The 18543-nt window shown below is 48.5% G+C and overlaps 1 protein-coding gene across 1 annotated transcript in view; it reads left to right on the forward strand.

Annotated features, from left to right (window-relative positions):
- LOC140394516 (uncharacterized) overlaps positions 1 to 18543 on the forward strand; it is a 67173-nt gene that overhangs the window by 34370 nt on the left and 14260 nt on the right. Inside the window, exons 3-4 of the mRNA XM_072481859.1 lie at positions 6533 to 6673; positions 9925 to 10129. Of these exons, the coding sequence (XP_072337960.1) occupies positions 6533 to 6673; positions 9925 to 10129 (346 nt within the window). The remainder of the gene's footprint in view (positions 1 to 6532; positions 6674 to 9924; positions 10130 to 18543) is intronic.

An 18543-nucleotide genomic window follows, 5' to 3' on the forward strand; every position in this document is an offset into this window, starting at 1 on the left:
ATCAACTGTACTAATTGCGAGTGTGTGAAAGCAAGTCCGATTCTGCCACGACATTGCTGGGATCTTTGGACTTACAGCGTGGTTGTGTTTGGAAAAAAAGGGCTGGCCCACAAAAAGGCATCAAATTTGGTGGTAATTACAGAGAGAAAAAAGGGCAAGTTCCAAACTCCAAATTCAAACATTGCAAAGCCACTATGGCCTTATGGATATGACACAGGCTTTCTAAGTCAGGGATTGTTGATTTAAGTCCCACTTGGGGTGGAGCAGACTTTGATGTGAAACAAATGTAAAGACACGTTCTCTGAACATATCACACTATACTTCCGGTTGCACCGAGGGACGAGGCAGGGGTGTCCCCTGTCCCCTCTGAGGGAGTCAAGGAACTAGAGGGGGTTGGTGCGGGGTGGGGAGGAGCATAGGGTGTCGCTCTATGCGGACGACCTGCTGCTGTATGTGGCGGACCCGGTGGGGGGAATGCTGCAGGTAATGAGGATTCTTAGGGAATTCGGGGACTTTTCGGGGTACAAGCTCAACATGGGGAAGAGTGAGCTGTTCGTGGTTCACCCAGGGGACCAGGAGAGGGGATTTGGCAAGCTTCCACTAAAATGGGCGGAGAGGAGCTTCAGGTATTTGGGGGTCCAGGTGGCCAGGAGCAGGGGGGCCCTGCATAGGCTTAATTTTACAAGGCTGATGGAGCAAATGGAGGAGAAGTTCAAGAGGTGGGACGCGTTGCGCTGTCCTTGGCTGGTAGGGTGCAGTCAGTCAAAATGACGGTGCTCCCAAGGTTTTTGTTCCTGTTCCAGTGCCTCCCCGTGTTTATCCCGAAGGCTTTTTTTAGGCGGGTTAACAGGAGTATAATGGGGTTTGTGTGGGCGCGAGGGACTCCGAGGGTGAGAAGGGTGTTCCTGGAGCGGAGCAGAGATGGGGGGGACTGGCGCTGCCCAACCTCTGTGGGTACTACTGGGACGATGGTGCGCAAGTGGGTGATGGAGGGGGAAGGGGCTGCATGGAATAGGCTGGAGACGGCGTCTTGTGTGGGTACGAGTCTAGGGGCGCTGGCAACGGTGCCGCTGCCGCTCCCTCCAGGGAGGCATACAGGGGCTGTCTGGCACAGGGCTAAATTGCTGGCTTTGAAAGCAGATCAAGGCAGGCCAGCAGCACGATTTAATTCCCGTAACAGCCTCCCCGAACAGGCGCCGGAATGTGGCGACTAGGGGCTTTTCACAGTAACTTGATTGAAGCCTACTTGTGACAATAAGCGATTTTCATTTCATTTTCATTTCATTTCATTTCATACCACGAGCCCGGTAGTGGCGGCTGCCCTCAAAAATGGGGTCAGTGGAGGCGGCATAGGGGGGAAGTTGGGGCCTGGGCGTGGACCCCAATACGGGGGAACCACCGGTTCGCCCCAGGGAGAACAGGTGGAGGGTTTTCGGGGTGGCACAGGGCAGGGATACGAAAGTTGGGGGACCCGTCTGTGGACGGGAAGTTCGCGAGCTTGGGTGAGCTGGAGGAGAAGTACGGGCTCCCCCCCGGGGAACACCTTCAGGTACTTACAGGTAAGGGCGTTTGCCAGACGGCAGGTGGTGGAATTCCCGCGGCTGCTGCCACACACAGTACAGGACAGGGTGCTCTCGGGGGGGGTGGGTGGGAGTGGGGAAGATCTCGGAAACTTACCAGGTGATGCAGGAGGAGGAGGAGGCCTCGGTGGTGGAGGTGAAAGGTAAGTGGGAGGAGGAGTTGGGAGAGGAAATTGAGGAAGGGACGTGGGCAGATGCCCGAGGGAGGGTGAACTCTTCCTCGTCGTGCATGAGGCTCAGCCTCATACAGTTTAAGGTGCTGCACAGGGCACCCATGACTGGGACAAGGATGAGCCGTTTTTTTGGGGGTGAGGACAGGTGTGTTAGGTGCTCAGGGAGCCCAGCAAATCACACCCATATGTTCTGGGCATGCCCAGCGCTGGAGGAATTTTGGAAGGGCATAGCGAGGACGGTGTCGAGGGTGGTAGGGTCAAACCGGGCTTGGGGCTTGCAATATTTGGGGTGGCAGAGGAGCCGGGAGTGCAGGAGGCGAAAGAGGCCGGAATTCTGGCCTTTACGTCCCTGGTAGCCCGGCAGAGGATTCTTCTTCAGTGGAAGGATACGAGGCCCCCAAGCGTGGAATCCTGGATCAACGATATGGCGGGGTTCATTAAATTGGAGAGGGTGAAATTCGCCTTGAGACGGTCTGTGCAAGGGTTCATTAGGCGGTGGCAACCGCTCTTAGACTTCCTGGCAGAACAGTAGCCATTGGTCAATGGCAGCAGCAACTCGGGGGGTGGGGGGGGGTTACTTTATTTTTGTTTTTGTTATTTACACTGAAGGGTCTGAGTGGGTGTATATACCTGTTGTGTTAAGTCGGGGTGTTAATGTTAATTTATTATCTATGTACAGGGGGGAGGGGGGTATGGAGGGTTGCTTTTCTAGACCGTGTTTTGTATTTGACCCTGTTGGGTTCTTTTTTCATTTTGTTATTGATATTTTATGAAAACCTTAACAAAAACCTAAAAAAAAGAACATATCACACTACTGTGATGGCCAGATACATTTCCGTACAGAATTGTAAAATTGGGAATTGATACAGCAAGGAAGTGTGTGCTAATCATTGTGACGCTGTTGTAGAGCGGTCCACTTAGCACCTCTCCTTTGTTCTTTTCCCATAATCCTTAACATTTTCTATGACAATTAATTTTTCAATTCTCTTTTCATCAATTGTGTTGTTTATTACTGTTTGTTACTGTTGCTTAATTACTGTTGATTATTATTGTTGTTTATTATTGTTGTTTATTACTGTTATTATTACTGTTATTTATCAGTGCTGAATCTGCTTTCACCAGCCTTTACAGTTCAGGGGCGGGATTCTCTGACACCCCGCCGGGTCGGAGAATCGCTGGGGGTCGGCGCGAATCCCAACTCAATGGGCGCCGGGGCTGCCCGAATTCTCCGGCCCACGATGGGCCGAAGTCCCGCCAGTCTTTTACCAGTCCCGCCGGCATAAATTGGAGTAGGTCCCTTCCTGGCGGCATGGGCAGGCTCTGGGGTTCTTGGGGAGGCGCGGGGGGATCTAGCCCCGGGAGATGCCCACACGGTGGCCTGGTCCGCGATCGGGGCCCACCGATCCGCGGGCGGGCCTGAGCCACGTGGACACTCTATTCCTCCGCATCGGCCACTGTGGTCCTCTGTGATGGCCGATGCGGAGACGAACCCTCCCGCGCATGCGCCGGGATGATGCCAGCAGACGCTGGTGCTCCCGCACATGCGCCAACTCGCGCCGGCCGGCGGAGGCCCTTCGGCCCCAGTTGGCATGGCGCCAAGCCCCTTCCCCGCCAGCCGGCGGGGTGCAAACCACTCCGGAGCGGGCCTAGCCCCTGAAGGTGCGGAGGATTCCACACCTTTGGGGCGGCCCGACGCCAAAGTGGTTCACGCCACTCCGCCCCGCCGGAGTTGCCCGCCCCGCCGATTACGGCAGAAGGACGCCCCACGTCACAACAACGTACTTTGTTTTTTAAAATTTGATGGGCGGCGCAGTGGTTAGCACTGCTGCCTCACGCCGCCGAGGACCCGGGATCGATCCCAGCCCTGGGTCACTGTCTGTGTGGAGTTTGCACATTCTACCCATGTCTGCGTGGGTCTCACCCCCACAGCCCACAGGATATGCAGGGTAGATATACAGGGTTGGCCACGCTAAATTGCCCCTTAATTGGAAAAAAAAATTTAAAAGAAAAACTTCCAAAACAATAGTTTACTGATGTTCTTTTTCTTTAAGCTGTTTCCCCGCATTATTCATAGAACTGTAGAATAGTTAGAACACCGAAGAAGGTCATCTGGCTCATCATGTCTATGCTGTCTCTATTGACCCTCCTGCTACTGGCAACAGTTTCTCCTTAATTACTCTGTCAAAACTGTTCATAACTTTGAACTTATGAAATCTTCTTCTAACCTTCTTTGCTGTAAGGAGAACACCCATTTACCTGAAATTCCTCACGCCAGCACCAATCTAGTGAAAGTCTTCTGCACTCTCTCTGAGGCCTCGACATTTTCCCTGAAGTGTGATGTCAAGAATTGAACATGTTTCTCAAACTGAGGTCTAACAAATGTTTTACAAATGTTTAGCATAACTTTCTTGCTGAATAATAATAAAGCTAAAGATTCCAATCTTCTCAACTTGTCCAATATGTATTCGTGCGTAATTTTAATTAATTACTGTTTACAATACAGCTTAAAAGGAAAACATATTCAGACTTGTTCAGTACAATTTTAAATCCAGTACGTTATGTTCCCCTGATCTGTGGATTCTTGACGTGGTTCTTGGTTACTGGTATGCCTGATCTATCTTCCCTTCGACAGACTGTCTGGACTCTGACACTCTCTTGAAATAGTTTATTAGTCCTACATATGAATGAGTTACACGGTTGAAATTATGCTTTTGAGCTTGGTGTGTTCCAACCTCATGGTGAGAGTCTAACACATGACTGACTGATGTCAGTGATACATCCTCATCGAGATGGGGGCTTCACTCACTTCAGTGGCACTTCCATTTCTGGCTGAAGGTGAAATTGCGTAGCCTAATTTTATTCAGATTGGTGTTTTTCAAACTTTCTTTCCCGGGACCTACTTTTGTCAACCAGCAGACCTTTGTGACCCACGCCGGCCGATCTTCGGGACACACGCCACGTTCGTTTACCTTTAATGCAACAGGTGAGCCTGCTTGGCCTTCATGATCTCACTCAAATCAGGTTCCCAGGGAGGAGAGGGGATTGCACATATCAGGTGCAGAGTTCAGCTGGTTCCCTTGTATAGTCTTCATCTTTGTGAGAATGGAAAATCCAACCTCGGACATGTAGGCCATTGTGAAGGGCAGTAGAAACAAAATGCTTGTTTTACTCAGCACTGGATGGTCCTGTGAGATGCTACTCTAGACAGCTTCATGGACTTGTGGCGTGTTTTCAATGTGCTGTCACAGGTCAGGGGCAACAGATCAATGTTCTCATTTGGAGCCAGCTGCAAATTAATAATTGACTCAGGGATCTCAAACTCAAAAGGGATTTTTCACCCACCTTTTCTCTTTCAAAATCTGAAACTTCTCCTCTGGAAAGTAGCGACAAAAGCTGTTGATCAGTGCAGCCAGATGTCAGAATAAGGCTTGCCAGTCTATTGACAGTTCCCTTACTTACAGTTTTCTTCGATGCTCCATAGCAGTGTGGGGAACGGCTAGTAGTTTTGGTTTTGTACTCGCACTTACCAAACCTCTTTGTGGCTGTTCACCGGAGTCCCTGAAGCTCTGTACAGAGCTAACACTAGCACTGCTCTGTCCTGTAATGGACTCTCCTGTGCAGCTCTCTCCAGCAGATACCAATGTGAGATCCTGGCCAATAGGTACACTGCCTATTTTTGTCTCTGACTGTCTCTTGGAACAAGACGATCCATCTTCACACACCTCCTGCCTTGCTTGCTGGCAGCTAGAAAATGGAAGACGCTGTCCTCTGTGTACGTATAGGGCATTTAGCATCAAGTGTACATGCAGGGCGCATGACCTGCTTACTGTTGCCTCTTCTGCACGGCCAATAATGCAGCCGTTCTCATTTTAAATGCCAGTAGCGGCCTTTGCGATCTCCTTTCAGGATCGGGCACACCGCAACCGATCACTCTGCGACTTTCTGATACCTGCCTACATGGGTCATGACCTGCACCACGATAAAGCCTGCTTTAGATGACTGCATAGGCAGGTAGTGACCTACTTTGTGCCATTTCCACCTCAATTGCACTCAATGGTCACCACACCAAATGGAAGAAGGTTTCAGGTTGTTTGGCACCAGGGAAACGGACAAGGGGAATTTGATGAACTGAGCACATAAACTTCAATGACCTTATTGCTATCAGCCATTCTACCATCTGTTGTGAGGCAGCCATTCCCTGTGCTTCACACTGCTCACAACTGGTTTTCTTTTTGGCAGACGTGTAATGGACGAAGGCCAGGCTGGTGGGGTTGTGCAATAGCAGAATGACACCCGCCTGCTTATCCATACCAACAGATCCAAATATAATAATAATAATCTTTATTACATTAACACTGCAATGAGGTTACTATGGAAAGCCCCTAGGTGCCACATTCCGGCGCCTGTTCAGTACACAGGGAGAATTCAGAATGTCCAATTCACCTAACAAGCATGTTTCTTGGGACTTGTGGGAGGAAACCGGAGCAGCCGGATGAAATCCACGCAGACACAGGGAGAACGTGCAGACTCCACACAGACAGTGATCCAAGCCGCGAATTGATCCTGGGACCCTGGAGCTGTGAAGCAACAGTGCTAACCACTATGCTACCTTGGGTTTCCCCTGTGATCTCGTGTCATTTGGCTCCATTATGTCCCTCTCCAAAAGTTAAAAAAGAATCCTGAACTGGGAAATACGTTTTTAATATTTTAAAAGCGATAATGTGACTCAATGTTCTTTTAGATTTTTGATTTTTGACAATATTTCACTTATTTTGCCAGTCTTATACTAGTCGGAGAATTCAACCGATATTCAAATATTCTGGTTACCCTGATGAGATACAACACCTTGGTATGAACACAGATGAAAAAGAACATTTAACCACACACAGGGAAACCTTTTATCTAAAGGAAGTTGTACCAGTAAGTTCTAGAACTTGTTTTATACACAGATAGCTGTGCTTATATTTTTGTATATTTCACCATTTGAAATAAGATGGGTTTTACTCCTGTTGCTAACTTTTGGTTGGTTCTTAATTTGGTTCTATTTAATCACGTTTGCTCAAGAGTCGCCAGGTATCTTTCGACACCGCCACAAGGTTCAGAACCGAATACTGATCAATGACTCGATACACCAGTTAGTAAGTTCAAAAGCAATGCTCATTTATTTACACACAGTCAAATCTACTCATGCATAAACTCTACAAACTAAACTACCGCTATTACTAAAGCCTATACTTAGCTTTGGGCGCCCACTCAGTCAGAGGAACAATGGCCGTTGCTCGGTTCTGAGGCTGCTGGGTTGAGCTGTTTACAGGGTAGCAACTAGGAGCGTCTATCTCGTAGCGTGCGTTGACTTGGAACTTACTTGGTCTGGTGCAGCTGCTAGGCTGGTCTCTCTCTTCACTGAGAGCCAAAGCCAAAGGAGGGCGTTCTCCCTTGGGGGATACCTTTTATACTGCAAAGGGCTTCTTTTGGGCGGGCCTTGAACTTGGCCTCAACTAATTGGGTCTTTCCCAATCATCGGTATTGATTTTCCTCCAATAGAGGGGTGGTTCCCTGATCGCTGGGCGTGTCCTGGTGACTGTCAGTCTGCTTTGTCTTAGCTTCTTCTGGCACCGGGGAGTCTGTCCTAACATTGTGCATCTAAATGTTTCCCTTTTGTCCCCCGAAGATGGCTCATTAACATGTAAAATCGTTTGGTAGTTTCTGTCCTGTCTGAGCGTTTAAGGTTCTAATCAACAGACAGGGCCTGCACCTGCTTGTTTCTTAGCATTGTCCAATTTTCCCTGCAGTCTTTGCAAGTGTCCATTTTGTAATCGGGCGTGGGCATCCCAGATGGCTACAGTCCGCCTTTTACATTTTAATTGGATTTGAATTTTAATTATATTTAAAATAAATGTTAATTTCTGTATAAGCTCTGTTTTATTAATTATACATTTTTTAACTAATTCATACCCAAATATTACCAGTGAAAATATGAATAAAAATGCTAGAAAGTCAATTCCTATAAATGTACCAGGTAATTATAAACTTGTCAATTTAAGGATAGAGCAATAATTTCTAAAATTCATTTAAAGAACAACTTTGACAAAGAGTCACCCAGACTCGAAACGTTAGCTCCGTTCTCTCTCCACAGATACAGTCAAACCCGCTGAGATAGTCCAGCATTTCCTGTTTTTGTTTCAGATTCCAGAATCTGCAGTAATTTGCTTGTAACCGTTCCTTTCTTAATCTATTTAATTTTAAAATCTTGCATCGGCGTGCACTTTCCTTCTGTACCAATTGACTTTGTGTTTCAAATCTTGTTACATTTTTTAAATAATTTCCTATTTGTACATTCATTATTTGCTTATGTAAACTTGTCACAGAGTAATTGCACAATCTGGCCATTTGTGGCCAGTCTGTGAACATCTTCATGAAACCTCTCAGAAAAATGCCAGCGCCTTTGTCACGTTATTTTAATTTCCTGTAAGTTTAGCTTTTTGCTCTGAGGTTTATTTTCTCTTTTTAATTGCACTTGATTTCCCTGAGAATAATACTTTGGAAGATCATATAACCCGATCTCTAATTCAAAATGTAACATTCCTATTCCTTTCTGTTAGCCATGCAGTGCATTTATTTAATGACAGCAATGTGAGAAGGAATTGTTGTATCCGTGTGTATTCAGCAAACCCAGAAAATGAATATGGAATTTATCTATTATTAACATTTGGATTTGGTTGGAAGCAGGGTTATTCATACAAACATGGGTTTCTTCACTTCCTTTTCTTTTTTTTAATATAAATTTCGAGTATCCAATTATTTTTTACCAATTAAAGGGCAATTTAGCGTGGCCAATTTACCTGGCAGGGAATGCGGAGGATCTCCTTGTGAACCTGCTCCTGGGCCTGGCGAAGCGTGCCATTTATAGGTCCAGGCAGCGGGTGACTGAGGGGTTCGTCCGACCAGACTGTCTGCCACTTATCCGCGTCTACACATTCGCGACTGGGTGTCCCTAGAACGAGAGCATGCGGTGTCAACGGGCACTACCAAGGCCTTCCATGTCCAGTGGGCACCGCAGCGGTTGGGGTGCTTTATTGAACCCTTTAATTGCACTCTAATTTGAAGTTTTAAAGTTTCCGTTGAACTTTCTAACGTTTGGGCAGTGCCCCTAACAGGAGCGGCCTTTTTTGCTCTGTCCCTAAGTTTGTTTCCTTTCTTTTATTTTGTTGGTGGACCTCAAAAGAGTGGTCAATTCACCTATCCTGCACATCTTTTTGGTTTGTGGGGGTGAGACCCACGCAGACACGGTGAGAATGTGCAAACTCCACACTGACAGTGACCAGGGACCAGGCTCAAACCCGGGTCCTCAGCACCGTGAAGCAGCAGTGCTAACCACTGCACCTCTTTCTTTTCATTAAAAGATTTAAAATTGGTGTAAAAGCAGGACACAGCGAGTGGGATATAAAACTAGGGAGCATAATCATAGAATTGGTAAATGGGGAGGGGGGAATAATTACAGAAAAGATTGTGAGAATATTTTACACTGCAAGAGATGCAAAACAAAATAAGGGGTTTTAAAGATAACCGACCTGCTGGGGAAAGTAAGGTTATCCAAATGATTAAAGGGATAAAACACACTTGATTGGCCAAATTGCCCATTTCATAGGATATGGGGGCCGCTGCCTAGACCAGCATTTATTGTCCATCCCTAATTGCCCTTCAGAAGCTGGTGATGAGCTGCCTTCTTGAACCGCTGCAGTCCACACTGTGCTGTTAGGGAGGGAGTGCCAGGATTTTGCCCCAACGACAGTGAAGGAACGGCCATATATTTCCAAGTCAGGATGGTGAGTGACTTGGAGGGGAACCTCCAGGTGGTGGGGGTCCCAGGTATCTGCTGCCTTTGTCCTTCGCCCAGGCAGGAATTTTAAAATCAGATTCATGTATTTAGAGGGCCTCCCTGGGGAGACTTTTTTGTTTGTTTTTGCTCTCATTTCTGATGTTTTCAATATAGCCCTTGATTTTCAAAAATCGCATCCTGTAGATACTATTTAGTTTTATTGGTTCAAGCCAGTGTTAAGCTTGATTTTAAATAAAACATGACAAATTCCTTTTAAGATTTATTTTTCTAATTTGTGTAACTTCGAATGTAAATTTCAAACAATTATTCAAATTTATTTTATTTCCAAAAGCGCAGGATTCTGAACAAAGTAGTTAATGAGAATCGAACAAGAGGTACACGGGGCCTAGCAATGAAAGAAATAACTAACCCGACAAGTTGCAGTCAAAATTACTCCACTTCTTATTCTTCAATGCTTGATATCCGATACCATCAGCCACCTTGTGCTAATATTCCTGAATTCCATCCAAAGAGGCACAGTCACAACATCATTACTGGTACGTACGTTCACACTTCTGACTTGTGTCTTTAATCTTTAAGACAACAAGTTTAATAACTGCATAGAAAAATAAAATTCCAATTTACCAGCTCTCAAAGGAATTTTTAGTCTGCGTAGAATTAGAGTGTGAATTTGCTACTACGAAGTGTAGCTGAGGTCTTTTGCTTCGATTCATTTGAGGGAAAACTAGTTCAGACATTTGCGGGCCGAGGGAACAGAAGGAGATGTTGGTGCAGTAAGATGAGGGGTAGAGTTTGTGCCTGCAACCTCCGCCCGTGAGAAACTCGACGTGATTGGGTTTTGGAATTTTCACCCCCCCGCCCCCCCCCTCAGGTGGAACGTTGCAAATCGTGCCGCACGAGCTTGGGAACTTCAATTTATTACATCACCAGGTTATTAGTTAGCACTCACTCCAGACCTTCCCCCTCATGGAATATTCACCGGGTGCCGGCATGACGTCACGTCGCTGAGGTTTCCAAAAGGTGTGGCCGGATGTTAGGCAGTCAAAGCGTCCGTCCAGGGGTGAAGAGGTAAATATAGCTCCCCCTTGAGTGTGTGTTTGTGTAATGGGAAATGTCCAGGGCAATGCCCCCTGGCACAGTTTGGCACTGTCAATTTGGCACTGCCAACCTGAGCCAAGTGGAAGTGCCAGGCCAGACCTTAGTGGGAGCCCCATGGGGGGGTTGCATATATGTGTAGCGAGCGGGCGGGGAGAGGGTGATTTTCCAGCAATGAATGTCGGTGGTGGGAGGGAGTGAGACGAGCCCCCGAGACTCCTCCATGAAGTGGGCTGGAGGCCGTTCGACTGCAGCGCTGGTCGGTACGCCCTTTATAATGGCGGCCTGGTCTGCTTGGAGCTGGGAACCGGCTCTAAGAGGCCCCACCCTGCCAGAGTGTTATCGCAATCCACGCCCACTCACTTTATTTGGCAAAGAGGCTCAAAATCTGCACCTTTTCCTTACCGGAGCTGACATTTTGCCATTTTTTGTGTGTAATTGTTAAGTTAAGAGGGGAATAAAGGCGGATTGTACCATTAGCCAATTCTTTCATGTTTAACAGATTTTTTTTTTCTTGTTGTTAAAGCTAATTACCAGACCTATGACTCTGTTTCTCCACATTTTCTTAAAAAAAGATAAATTGTGGTCTTCTGAGCCAGGGTTCAATTCTGGGATCTTCCCAGCCAGTTATAACATCAACTGGCATTGTAACACAATAACATTGAATTTGGGAGTCCTCCATCTCCAATAGAACCCACTTCCTCTCCCGCATCAGGCACCATCCTGTTCAACATAGCCTTTTTATACAGACGGAGGTATTTATTCACATTTGTCAAATTTTATACATAAACAATAACACAATAAACAAACCCCCCAAAATCTTCCCCCCCCCTGCCCAATGCGGCACGACCACCAGCAGAAAGACCCCCCTCCCCAAGTTCAGCCCCGCCCTCACCCCACCTCACAGCTAACGGTGACCTGGGGCGTCATTCTCCGACCCCCCCGCCGGGTTGGAGAATGGCCGTTGGCCGCCATGAATCCCGCCCCCGCCGAAGTCTCCGGTACCGTAGATTGGGCGGGGGCGGGAATCGGGTCGCGCCGGTTGGCGGGACCCCCCGCTCAATTCTCCGGCCCGAATGGGCCGAAGTCCCGCCCAGAAATTGCCTGTCCCGCCGGCGTAAATCAAAGCTGGTATTTACCGGCGGGACCAGGCGGCGTGGGCAGGCTCCGGGGTCCTGGAGGGGGGCGCGGGGCGATCTGACCCTGGGGGGTGCCCCCACGGTGGCCTGGCCCGCGATCGGGGCCCACCGATCCGCGGGCGGGCCTGTGCCGTGGGGGCACACTTTCCCTTCCGCCTCCGCCACGGCCTCCACCATGGCGGAGGCGGAAGAGACTCTCCCCACTGCGCATGCGCGGGAAACTGTCAGCGACCGCTGACGCTCCCGCGCATGCGCCTCATTTCCGCGCCAGCTGGCGTTGCCCACAAACGCCATTTCCGCCAGCTGGCGGGGCGGAAATCCCTCCGGCGCCGGCCTAGCCCCTCAATGTTGGGGCTCGGTCCCCAAAGATGCGGAGCATTCCGCACCTTTGGGCTGGCGCGATGCCCGTCTGATTGGCGCCGTTTTTGGTGCCAGTCGGCGGACATCGCGCCGTTGGGGGAGAATTTCACCCCAGCTCTTTAAAGTACAGGATAAACGGCTGCCAACTCGTGTATAACCCCTCAATTACCACCCTCAGGGTGCACGTAACTTTCTCGGGATATAAAAACCCCATCAGGTCCCCCAGCCACTCCGAGGCACTGTGTGGAGGAGCTGACCTCCACCCCAGCAGCACCATCCTTTGAGCAATCAGCGAGGCGAAGGCCAGGACATCTGCCCTTGTCTGCAGTTCAGGCAAGCCTGACACCCCAAATATGGGCCCTATTTGTAGAATCGCCGACATGGTGCTGCAGAAAGAGACCTAGTCAGAATCCTATGAGCTTAGGACACGACCAGAACATGTGCACACGATTAGCTGGGCCCCTCCCACACCGCCCACACTCGTCCTCCACACCCACAACTAAGATTGTAACTTGTGTTACCCTTATAAATCTGTAAAGATATAGTTGGGGTGAAGTACTGTATCATTGTTCATCTTTTGGGGTTTATTAAATGTTTTTTCTTTTGTTAAAAGTTCATCAAGTGACTCTTGTGACTTTGTTCAGTTGCTGCCTTCCACGTATCTAAACAAAAAATAAAAGTTAGGATCTACCAAGCCTGGTTACACCCTGGGATTTGACTTGTCCAGCAGTAACATCAGCTGGCACTGTAACACACAATAAAACTGAATCCTCATAATGTCTTCTGCTGCCCAATTTGATAAATGGATATTCATCTGAGAGGATTGACCTCGATCTCTTCAGTTGGGAAGATGAAGAAAACAGAAAACAATCCCTATTATAAAGCTCCCGGTGGCTTGTAAGGTGAAATGGCTGAGTCGCGCTGCAGGGTCTGCACCATCAACCACCACTGTACACCATGCATCCAGCCTGCAATCCTAACCCTCCATACCAATGGCAATGGAGGCCCTCCAGAGGCCAATGCAGCAAGCTTAGCAGCCTCTCGGTACACCACGAGGACACCTGATGTCATTCACACAGAAGACAACACCTCAAGGACATCTCTAGCAAAGCCAGCTGGTACAAGCACACACTCGAGGCGTCTAAGCCAACCAAATCCAAGGTTCAAGGACTCTGTGATGAACTGCTCAATGAATGGACTTTGTTTTAATGGGGGGGGGTAGACGTGATGGGCAATGTGCCAGCTGCAGTCGGCCAATCCATATTTTGCACATTGTAAATAATTAGATGTTGTTAGCCCTGTTTAATTTTATGCGTGTGGACAGTTTATATTTGTGACTGTCCTACACTGTTACACCTCAGTGCTATCAGTTGTCCTAATAATGGGGAAGATGTTGACCGGGTGGTCATGAGCTATAGGGATGATGTGGTGGCAACATGGAGCTCTCCCGGAACGTGCTCAGACACACAGCATGTAGGAACTACTCGCTTACTGTTAATAGACAGGGGATAAAGGGGTCTTTTTCAGGATGGCAGCCGGTGACTAGTGGTGTACCTCAGGGGTCTGTGCTGGGACCACAACCTTTCACAATATACATTAATGATCTGGAAGAAGGAACTGAAGACACTGTTTCTAAGTTTGCAGATGATACAAAGATCTGTAGAAGGACAGGTAGTATTGAGGAAGCAGGGGGGCTGCATAAGGATTTGGACAGGCTAGGAGAGTGGGCAATGAAGTGGCAGGTGAAATACAATGTGGGAAAGTGTGCGGTTTTGCACTTTGGAAGGAGGAATGGAGCCATAGACTACTTTCTAAATGGGGAAATGCTGAGGAAAGCAGAAGCACAAAGGGACTTGGGAGTCCTTGTTCACGATTCTCTTAAGGTTAACGTGCAGGTTCAGTCAGCAGTTGGTAAGGCAAATGCAATGTTAGCATTCATGTCGAGAGGGCTAGAAAACAAGAGCAGGGATGTACTTCTGAGGTTGTATAAGGCTCTGGTCAGACCCCATTTGAAGTATTGTGAGTGGGTTGGGCCCCTTATCTAAGGAAGGATGTGCTGGCCTTGGAAAGGCTCGAGAGGAGGTTCACAAGAATGATCCCTGGAATGAAAAACGTGTATGAGAAACGGTTGAGGACTCTGGGTCTGTACTCGGAGTTTAGAAGGATGAGGGGGGATCTTATTGAAACTTGCAGGATACTGCGAGGCCTGGATAGAGTGGACGTGGAGAGGATGTTTCCACTTGTAGGAAAAACTAGAACCAGAGGACACAATCTCAGACTGAAGGGGCTAAAGAGATGAGGAGGATGGTGAATCTGTGGAACTCTTTGCCGCAGAAGGCTGTGGAGGCCAAATCACTGAGTGTCTTTAAGACAGAGATAGATAGGTTCTTGATTAATAAGGGGATCAGGGGTTATGGGGAGAAGGCAGGAGAATGGGGATGAGAAAAATATCAGCCATGATTGAATGGCGGAGCAGACTCGATGGGCCGAGTGGCCTAATTCTGCTCCGATGTCTTATGGTCTTGTAGGAGTAGACCATTCGGCCCCTCCAGCCTTCTCCACCATTCACCTAGGTTATGGTTGATCTACCTCAACACCGTTTTCTCTGCACTATCCACATATCCCTCACTATCTTTAATATCTAGAAATCCATTGATCTCTCTCTTGAATATATTCAGTGTGGGAGAGCATGCCAGGTGCAACACCAGGCATGCCTAAAAATGAGGTGTTAATCTGATGAAGCTACAACACAGGACTACTTGTGTGCCAAACAGCATAAGCAGCAAGTAATAGAGTGAAGCGGTTCCGCAGTCCTACCACATGCAGCCATGAATGGTGATAGACAATTAAACAACTCACTGGCTCCACAAATATCCCCATCCTCAATGATGGAGGAGTCCAGCAGAAATGTGCAAAAGATAAGGCTGAGGCATTTGCAGTAATCTTTAGCCAGAAGTGCTGAGTGGATGATCCATCCCAGTCTGCTCCGGAGGTCCCAGCATCACAGATGTCAGTCTTCAGCTAATAGGATTCACTCCACACGAATATCAAGAAACGGCTGAAGGCACTGGATACTGCAAAGGTTCTGGGCCCTGACAATATTCCAACAATAGTATTGAAACCGTGCTCCAGACCTTGCCGCACCCCTAGCCAAGCTGTTCCAGTACAGCTACAACACTGGCATCTACCCGGCAATGTGAAAAATTGCCCAGGTGTGTCCTGTACACAAGAAATAGGACAAATCCAACCCAGCCAATTACTGCCCCATCAGTCTACTCTCCATCATCAGCAAAGTGATGGAAGGAGTCATCGACAGCACTATCCAGCGGCACTTACTCAGCAATAACCTGCTCACGGACGCTCAGTTTGGGTTCCGCAAGGGTCACTCAGCTCCTGAGCTCATTACAGCCTTGGTTCAAACATGGACAAAAGAGCTGAATGCCAGAGGTGAAGTGAGAGTGACTGCCCTCGACATCAAGGCAGCGTTTGACCGAGTGTGGCATCAAGGAGCCCGAGCTAAACTGGAGTCAATGGGAATCAGGGGAAAACTCTCCGCTGGTTGGAGTCATACCCGGCACAAAGGAAGATAGTTGTGGTGATTGGCAGTCAATCATCTCAGCTCCAGGACATCACTGCAGGAGTTCCTCAGGGTAGTGTCCTAGGGGGCAGTACGGTGGCGCAGTGGTAGCACTGGCAGTCTCACGGCACCGAGGTCCCAGGTTCGATCCCGGCTCTGGGTCACTGTCTGTGTGGAGTTTGCACATTCTCCCCGTGTTTGCGTGGGTTTCACCCCCACAACCCAAAGATGTGCAGGCTAGGTGGATTGGCCACGCTAAATTGCCCCTTAATTGGAAAAAATGAATTGGGGACTCTAAATTTATTTTTTAAAAAGGATAGTGTCCTAGGCCCAACCATCTTCAGCTGCTTCATCAACGACCTTCCTTCCCTCATAAGGTCAAAAGTGGGAATGTTCGTTGATGACTGCACCAATGTTCAGCACCATTTCTGACTCCTCAGATAATGAAGTACTCCATGTCCAAATGCAGCAAGACCTGGACAATATCCAAGCTTGACTGACAGTGAAAAGTTACATTCGCGCCACACGAGTGTCAGGAAATGACCAACTCCAAAAAGAGAGAATCCAATCAATCATCCTTTTTTTAAAAAAATTTTTAAATTCTCCTCCTTTTTCACATTTTCTCCCACATTGACATCCATCAACAATAAACAATAATCAGCAAGATATGTCAGTCCCCATAATAACAACGATCCCATCTGTCATGATATTCAAACATACACATCATGATAGACACACCAACAGACAAATCAGAACACACAACACCACAACCAATGACAGAAAGATATAAAAGCACAGACACAACCCCTGGTGGTCAGTATTAGCTGCAGAGCAGGACCAGGACACATCTGCCACCAAACACATTCAGGGAGACAGCACGTGCAGAGTATCCAGAACGAACTGTATTATAAGAGTTATAATAAAATAGAGTTGTACCACATACAACTGTGTTGGCTCATCTGTGCACCAGAGCACCCAACACCACATGGTACAGGAGTGGATCGATACCTGCCGGCATACCTCAGTGTACACAGACAACCAGCAGTGCCCAGGCAAAATGATAGAGCTCCCGGTTCCGCAGCCGCTCCAGTGCTACGGCGACCTCCGCGAAAACTGGCGGCGATTCCGGCAAATGTTCGAATTGTTCCTGGTGGCAGCTGAACTCAAAGACCTGGATGATAGGGAAAAAATTGAATTTCTCCTCACCGTCGCCGGTGCAAGGGCAAGAGAAATATTCAGAAGGTTCAGGTTCTTCAGGAGGCAGCAAAGGTACGATTACCAGGCAGTCCTGGACAAATTCTCCAAGTACTGTGAAGAAAACGCAATCCAATCGGCAAGTAAAGGTAAGAAAAGCTGCAGTACTCACCTCGTGGCTGGGATCCCGGAGCCCGAATTCCCAGAGGCCGAAATCCCGGGCCTGAGAGAGGGCTGGGTCGAGGTCGGCGGCCATCTTGCTAAAGGTATCACGCTAGCACAGTTGCGCGAGCAGTGCGCAGAACCGGAAGTATCGTTTGCGCATGCGCGAGATGCTGCGCATGCGCAGTCAAGAGAACGGCCATCGGTAAAGGAACAGCGATCTGAGCATGCGCAGTCGCTTCCTACGTGCTACATACCGAGCGTCAGGATGTTAGAGGCCCCAGACTGCACCAATTTAAAGGGGAAACGTCCCAAATCCAATTTAAAAGGGAAACGTCCCAAATCAAAAAAACAAAAAGCTGTAAAACAACCTTCCCGCACCTGGAATGACAGCACAGTGCCGCAAATTGACCCAGGAGATGAATTTGACCTCCGAAGAACCCTCCGACAAGCAGTTACCTACGCACAAGCCGATGATTCCGACCTCGAATACTTCGATGACGATCTTTACAGTGTTTCCGGACCTCGCGAGCCCAATGATAGCTCCGTGGTCCTATACGACTATGACTCGGACGAACCTTTCGTGTTGCACATTGGCGGCGCCCACATTGAATCCGACGCAGATGCGGATTCATTTTTCGGATTTGAGGATCTTCAATCCAGCAGATATGACGTTCCAACTTATCAGTACCGGATGATGCTGCAGCCTGACATTAACAGACAGGGAGCGGTGCAAGCACACGGAGAGCGCCCTGCTGCCACACAGAGCGTGGTCCACGTCCCGCTCAACGTTCCCGACTCTATGAAAGAAGACATGCAAGACTCCAGAGCGCAGTCCTCGCATGAACCAGAAGTGACTCCAGTGTCACAAGCCTCCACAGCAAGCTCGTGGACAGACTCCACAATTGCAGAAATGCAAGACTCCAGAGCGCAGTTCTTGCACGGACAAGAAGTGACTCCAGTGTCACAAGCCTCCACAGAGAGCTCGTGGACAGCCTCCACGATAGAAGCAACGCAAGACTCCAGAGCGCAGTCCTTGCACGAACAAGAAGTGACTCCAGTGTCACAAGCCTCCACAGAGAGCTCGTGGACAGCCTCCACGATAGAAGCAACGCAAGACTCCAGAGCGCAGTCCTTGCACGAACAAGAAGTGACTCCAGTGTCACAAGCCTCCACAGAGAGCTCGTGGACAGCCTCCACGATAGAAGCAACGCAAGACTCCAATGTGCAGTCCTTGCAGGAACAAGACCATGAGGGTCCAGCAACCTCTCCTGACCAACCAGCGGTAGATGATGCAAGTCTGCCATGCTCACGTGAACAGCAAGAAGGCTATAACAGCCTACCATGCTCCACTACACAGCAGCATGACCATGAAGGTCTCTCATGCTACAATGAAGGGCACAGCGCTGATGACTGTTCAAGC

This window comes from Scyliorhinus torazame, chromosome 17 (assembly GCF_047496885.1).
Source record: "Scyliorhinus torazame isolate Kashiwa2021f chromosome 17, sScyTor2.1, whole genome shotgun sequence".
NCBI classification, from domain to species: Eukaryota; Metazoa; Chordata; class Chondrichthyes; order Carcharhiniformes; family Scyliorhinidae; genus Scyliorhinus; species Scyliorhinus torazame.